Here is a 7,221-nt window from a genome sequence, read left to right as displayed (position 1 = left end):
ATCGGTGAAGTCATTTGTATGTAGAAATCTCTGATGTTGGAGTGTGTATTTGTTTAACAGTGATCTGGTGTACTGCGGCATTTATGACAATGCCCTGGATAATGACAACTACAACTGTGCGAAAGGATTCAACTATCACCAAGGACCTGTATGTTTTCATACCTTAAAGGGATAGTTTGCCTAAGTTGTTCCAAACCTGTATGAATTTCTTTCTTCTGCTGAATGCAAAATAAGATATTTTGAAGAATGTGGGTAACCTAATGGTTTCGGGTTCCCATTGACTTCCATAGTATTTTTTCCATACTATGGAAGTGAACGCGGACAGGTTTGGAAGTAAATGATGAGAGTTTTCATTTTTGTGTGAACTATCCCTTCAACAAGTATAAATTGTTTCAGATGTAAGAGATTTCATTGTTTTTTTAAACTATGCACATTTCATCATTTACAGGAATGGTTGTGGCCAGTTGGATACTTCTTACGAGCCAAGCTTTATTTCGCTAAGAAAATGGGCCAGGAGAAGTACAACAAAAGCGTGTACCTCGTCAAGAATGTTCTGTCTAGACTTTATACCCATTTAGAAAGGTATTGCAGAGCTCAGACTAACACAAAAAGTTTAATTTCTTTCAAAAGAGGCGAGTGATTTGAATCTACAGAAGATTGAGTTTAGAAATTCAGTGTTTGAGTCATTTGCACAGTATACAACATTTCATATGTTCTCTTTGATCTAGATCACCTTGGAAGGGTTTACCTGAGCTGACCAATGAAAATGGACAGTACTGCCCGTTCAGTTGTGAAACACAGGCTTGGTCCATCGCCACTGTTCTGGAGGCCCTATATGATTTATGATCATTTCAAGGACAAGCTCTCATTTACTTCTTGCCACCTTTCTGAGAAGTTCAGAGGACATTGTTTTACATTCACAGCTTTGTTGTGAACTTTGTGCCAACTCACTTTTAAAGAGGTTTTCTGTCATGTTTACACTCTTGTTAGTTACTACCAGCAGACCAACCATTGTTGGTTAAGAAGCAGGTTTATACCCATTTGTGATTATTAAAGTACATATGATACTCTCTCAAGACAAAGAATAGATTCCTTACCTTTAAATACAGCTGGTACTTTATTTCATTATCTAAATTCATATTACAAATTCTTACAGCTATTACACACAGGTATTCTTAGATCTACAGTATGGGCGGTCTTTCTTTTTTGCCAAGTCATGGTTGCTTCATTGTCTGCCCATGGGCAACAGAAACTCATTGTTCTGCCTCCATGAACCTACGGTACACAACAAACTAACATGACGTACATGTTTTAGTCTCACTCATGCCTTACAAAGATTATTTTTCAGTTTTGATCTAAGAGTGACAGCCAAATAAAACAATCCATATAACAAACAAATTAGTCATCATTTGTTCAGTGTAATTAACCCACTATAGTACAGTGTTGCCATATAACGCCATGATTTTTCTTCTTCTAGCTATTCAGTACAGCTAGAATTGAAAGGGGATTTAAATTCACTAGGTTGCCCCTACAAGGAAAACTGAATTCTGAAATTAGCGAAAACTGAATTTTAACAAAATTCTAAGTTTTCTGTAATTTTTTTCTGAATCAGTTTTTTTTTTCTCTGCATCTTTTCTAATTAGATGTTGTTTACAGACTATTTTTTTTAACCTACAGTAGTTTTACAGACAGTGGAGAAAATGTCAAGTATATACAGTGTGTTATTTAAACTACATTGGAAGTTTAGTTATGCTAATTCTCATTGGACATTTTTATTGATAACAGTAGCATCAGTTGCTAAATTCATGCTATGTTTTATTGAATAACCAAACTGCAAAGTTAAGCACTGCTTTAAAGAACAGTATAAAATAAATAATAATGATCCACTTTGTCTTTTTAGGAGTTGCAAGCATATACTTGCATCAATCTGCAAAATAAACAAATTAATTTAGAGGAGAAATTTGACTATTTTTCATGAGTTTCACAATTTTTCACACTGTTTACCCCATATTTTAAACCATGAAATATGTTAATAATAATAGTTGTCGTTGTTTTTGTTGTTATGTGCGTTTCCCACTTTTCAGAGATCTTTATCATGTTTATTAAATTTTCATCTTTAAATTTTCAATTTAAAACAACCTAGTTCCCTTTCAGTCGGTCACTCTCGACGTAACGTCGGATGACCGACGAATTGGGATCTAGAGAGACCAATCTACTTCGAGTGTAAACAAAACGAGCCAATGCACATTGGCATGCGATTATTGCATCCAGCTGCCGCTGATCACAGTGTGAGTATAAGTAGGCAGCCGGTGCAGCGCATATTGAGCTTTTCACTTCGGAGCCGAGCAATCACATCGTTCTGCTCCTGACTACTCTACTGAGAGAGGAAGACCGAATGAGTTCAGCGCGCTCTTTGAGAGCTCTTCGTGTTGGCGGTACGGCGCTTCAGCGGTGGTGGTTTCCCGTGTTGAGTGGGTTGCACACATCAGGCTGCACTACCCCCTGTTTGTGTTGCAGGCGGCCATCTCCCCTGTGTGCTTCAGCACGCTAAAAGAGCTTTTTCCTTAAAAGAGGATACATGGGTGCATCTTTTTAAAGACAACATTGCATGGCAAACTCGACGTTACGTCTTCGTAAAGACGATGTGGGTCTTGCTATAGACAACGTATCACCCGGGTGTTTCTGGATGCGGTCGTTACCTGGCGCTGGGTAATGGTCACGACCGCTGCCTCACGTGCCTGGGCATTTAGCACACTGAGGTGGCGTTTGTGGATGAGTCATGTTCTCATTCCGGGAAGACGATCATCTCGGACTCGTGGGTCAAGCTCTGTTTCCTCAAAGGGGCGGAGCTCTGTTGCCTCTGCCTCGATCTAGTTCTCGTCATGGCGGCAGTCAGGCGGGGGCTACTTCAGGCAGTAGCACGGGTGGTCTGAGGGTAACAGTGATGGCAAACCCTCCAGGGAACCAACCCTCGGGGGACCATCACTCCTCTTACACTCCGCAACCAGTTAAGCAGCCAATGGAACGTGCTGGGCCCTCTACAAGGAGCATACCAGCAGTATCCGTTGGCGTTCCTCCCGACGACCGGATGTCGATCGCTGCATCGGCGGGTGAGCCGGAGCTTTCTGGAGAGGAGGATTCGGCTGCGCTGCTGTCCTCTGGGACTGTAGCAATGCCTGAATCAGATCTGGAAATAACGGCTATGCTTTCCCGGGCCGCCGTGAGGGTAGGGCTCGAGTGGAGACCTCCACCGTGTCCCGAGCCCTCAAGGTTGGACGATTGATTCTTGGGGTGGTCCGCGCTGGTTCTCCGTGCCCCGCCCCGGTGTCATTTTTCCTGGAGGTGGATGAGGGGCTTACCAGGTTGTGGATGGCACCTTTGTCTCCCGGAAACCGACCTGCTAACCCCTCCTCCCTCACCACTCTCAACGGTGGTGCAGCTAGGGGGTATATGAGGGTCCCCCGGTGGAGTGGTTGGTTGCGATGCAGTTGTGTCCTGATACTGCCTCCACCCGGCAGGGCGAACCGTGCCTTCCCTCCCGGGTCTGTAAGTACTCGTCTGGTCTGTCCGGTGATGCTTTTACGGCCTGTGGAGAAGCTGCCTCCGCCTTACACGCTACGGCGTTACTGCAGGTTCTTCAGGCTAAAGCACTGAGGGACCTGCGCGAGGGTGGTCAAAAAGAGCTCCGAACCGCAACTGATCTCGCACTTCGAGCGACGAAGGTCACCGCGAGTTCTCTGGGTCGTGCGATGTCCACACTTGTGGTCCAGGAGCATCACCTCTGGTTGTGTCTGGTTGACATGAGGGATGCCGACATAGTTTGGTTCCTCAAGGTCCCTGTGTCCCAGACCGGCCTTTTCAGCGACGCAGTCGAGAACAAGGCCCAGCAGTTCTCGGCTGCACAGGAGCAGACTGAGGCGATCCGACGTTCTGCCCTGGTGGGCAGCTGCTGCCTCCACCTGTCCACTGGCCGCAGCGCCCCAGCCTGCTCGTCGCCGAGGGTGGCCCCCTGCGTCCACCCCCACTCCCGTGCCACATCTGTTTTGGAGGCGCTCAGGTAGACCTTTTTGCCTCTCCAGAAACCTCTCAATGCCAGTTGTTCTACTCCCAGACCGAGGGAACACTTGGCAGGGTTCCCTCGGAACCGATCTCGGCCCTTCGCCGGTTACCGTTCAAGATGTTGATGCAGGAACGCATTTTCTGGTGCATCCGTCCCCGAGATTAGTTTGCAGCAATCGACCTGAAGGACGCGTACTTTTATGTGTCGATCCATCCGCACCACAGACCATTGCTGCAGTTGGCCGTGGGGCCTGCACAATTATGCGTTTCCCCAGTGAGCCTTCTTGCACAGACACTCAGAGACAGGTCACCTTGTGGAACTCTGGAAACTCTATGTCTGGTCCCTGGACGGGACGCGGAGGTTCTAGGTGACCTACCCCAAGAGGTAGTTGACACTATCACTTTGGCGAGAGCACTGTCTACGAGACATGCTTACGCCTTGAAGTGGAACCTGTTCGTCGAGTGGTGTTCTTCTCACCGAGAAAATCCCCGGAAATGTCCGATCAGGGTTGTACTGTCCTTTCTGCAGCAGGGGTTGGAGCGAAGGCTGTCTCCCTCCACCCTTAAAATCTATTTGGCTGCGACTGCTGCCAACCGCTACCCCGTCGAAGGGAAATCGGTGGGGAAGCATGACCTGATCATCTAGTTCCTTAGGGGGGCGAGAAGGTTAAATCCTCCATGGCTCCCCTCCATACCTTCTTGGGACCTGTCTCTAGTGCTCAGAGCGCTACAGCAGGGCCCATTTGAGCCTTTGCAGACAGTCGAGCTGACGTTTCTGTCAATAAAAACTCTGCTCCTGCTTGCATTGGCCTCCATCAAGAGGGTAGGGGACCTGCAGGTAATCCTGAGGCCCCGGCCCGGCTATGTGCCCAAGGTTCCCACTACTCCCTTCAGGGATCAGGTGGTGAGCCTGTAAGTGCTGCCGCCGGAGTAGGCAGACCCAGCCCTAGCTTTGCTTTGTCCCGTCCGGGCATTGAGATGCTACGTAGATAGAATGCAAAGCTTCAGGACCTCAGACCAGCTCTTTGTCTGTCACGGAGGCCGGCAGAAGGGGAATGCCGTCTCTAAGCAGATGATGACCCACTGGATAGTGGATGCCATCACCCTTGCTTAACAGGCACAGGGTGTGCCCTGCCCATTCAGGTTGAAATCTCACTATACTAGAAGTGTTGCATCCTCCTGGGTGCTGGCTCATGGCGCCTCGCTGACAGATATTTGTAGAACTGCGGGCTGGGCAACCGCCAACTAGATTCTATAGCATTCATGTGGAGCTGGTATCATCCTGTGTTCTCACCTCAAATGGGTAGAAGTACTGAGAGGCCCCGGCTTCGGGTCAGCTTGCTAAAACTGATCCAGAGAGTCCATATCGTAGACCCTGTCGATCTCATCCATCCCCTCGGCAGCCAGACGTGGCGGAGCGTCCAGAGCCAGGCCCTCACTCAATGAATCTGTGAGAACCGGTAGAGGGCTGGGTTCCATATATTGAGACCTAAGTGGATCCCATATGTGTAAAGTCCACGGTATAGCCTCAGAGCCCGTATTTCCCCGGCAGACTTCTGCCATTTCCAAGAGGGTTACAATCCCCTCTAATCTTCCATATGCACCTAAGCGGTTGTCCATGTGTGTAAGTGCTTCCAAAATCTCCTTCGGGAAGGATGGGGCTTCTGCAACGTTCCTGTCCCAAGTGGTACGGGTACGTTTTCCCAGTGTTATCCAGTCTTACTGAGTGGGTAGTGCCATAGCTGCAGTAACTTCTGGTCTTCTTGTGGTAAGCCCTGACCTGCGCAAAAGAAGGGGCGCAGGAGGCTTCCACAGGACACTGGAAGGGGCAGTACCTGTGGCCCTTTGGTAGGCATCCCAATTCGTCGGTCATCCGACGTGATGTCGAGAGTGACCGACTGAAAGGGAACGTCTCTGTTACGTATTGTAACCCTCGTTTCCTGAGACGTCACGTCCCGTCGCCACAGCTTCTGTACCACCGCTGAGTGGCCGGGTCACCGGCTCGGCTCCTCAGCGAAAACCTGAATATGTGCTGCACCGGCTGCCTACTTATACTCACACTGTGATCAGCGGCAGCTGGATGCAATAATAGCATGCCAATGTGCATTGGCTCGTTTTGTTTTCCCTCTAAGTAGATTGGGCTCTCTAATTTACACTCTAAGTAGATTGGTCTCTCTAAGCGAGATCCCAATTCGTCGGTCATCCAACATGACGTCTCCGTTCCCTCCTTCAAGGAACGAGGGTTACAATACCTAACCGAGACGTTATCTGTTTTGTTTTCTTTAGAAATCTTGAGATTAATCATGATTCATATTTTTATTGACAGGCCTACTGTGTTTAAATTAAAAGCACCTGAAAGCAAGCTTGTGTATTTATTGTTTTAGCAGAAGTACAATAAATAAAAAAACCAAACAAAACATAAACATCATAATCGAAATAATCTGTTAAATTTAATCAGTTAACTATACTAACATAGGGGACTATATATAGGCTACTAACACAACACTGTAATTAGAAAAATGGGAAAGACTGCTTGCATATATGTACAGGTGCATCTCAATAAAAACCCTGGGCTTCCATACCACTTCAGCAGTGCCACAAACTGAACACCTCCATGCCACGCCGAATTGAGGCAGTAATTAAAGCAAAAGGAGCCCCTACCAAGTATTGAGTACATGTACAGTAAATGAACATACTTTCCAGAAGGCCAACAATTCACAAAAAATGTTTTTTTTTTATTGATCTTATGAAGTATTCTAATTTGTTGAGATAGTGAATTGGTGGGGTTTTGTTAAATGTGAGCCAAAATCATCACAATTAAAAGAACCAAAGACTTAAACTACTTTAGTATGTGTGCATTGAATTTATACACACGAGTTTCACAATTTGAGTTGAATTACTGAAATAAATGAACTTTTCCACGACATTCTAATTTATTGAGATGCACCTGTACATGTGAGTCATGGGATCTCATGATCGCCTGCATTACAGCATCAGTTACCTGTTCAGGTAAACCCCGCCCACAAATAACAAGCCTATTTACAGTGAAGCAGTTACTGAATTCTTGAGCGCGCACACACTAATAGCTTCAGCCAAAACAAAGCCACAGCAGGAGCGTCCACCGAATTTTCCTTCGAAAGGTTGTTATTTTCCGTCTTCTCT

At 46.6% G+C, this 7,221-nt stretch overlaps 2 protein-coding genes across 2 annotated transcripts in view; both read left to right on the top strand.

Moving 5' to 3' along the window:
- Positions 1 to 955, top strand: part of LOC107590314 (glycogen debranching enzyme-like) — a 5,196-nt gene extending 4,241 nt beyond the window's left edge. Inside the window, exons 8-10 of the mRNA XM_016279020.1 lie at positions 61 to 148; positions 449 to 582; positions 729 to 955. Of these exons, the coding sequence (XP_016134506.1) occupies positions 61 to 148; positions 449 to 582; positions 729 to 846 (340 nt within the window). The 3' untranslated portion in view covers positions 847 to 955. The remainder of the gene's footprint in view (positions 1 to 60; positions 149 to 448; positions 583 to 728) is intronic.
- A 6,191-nt stretch (positions 956 to 7,146) lies between these two features.
- The window catches only part of LOC107590273 (putative ferric-chelate reductase 1), a 28,984-nt gene continuing 28,909 nt past the window's right edge, over positions 7,147 to 7,221 (top strand). The window contains exon 1 of the mRNA XM_016278973.1: positions 7,147 to 7,175. The gene's annotated coding sequence lies outside the window, so the exon portion shown is untranslated. The remainder of the gene's footprint in view (positions 7,176 to 7,221) is intronic.

This window comes from Sinocyclocheilus grahami, unplaced genomic scaffold, assembly GCF_001515645.1.
Source record: "Sinocyclocheilus grahami isolate Dianchi unplaced genomic scaffold, SAMN03320097.WGS_v1.1 scaffold126.1, whole genome shotgun sequence".
Taxonomy (NCBI): Eukaryota; Metazoa; Chordata; class Actinopteri; order Cypriniformes; family Cyprinidae; genus Sinocyclocheilus; species Sinocyclocheilus grahami.
This window is presented reverse-complemented; position numbering and strand designations above follow the sequence as displayed.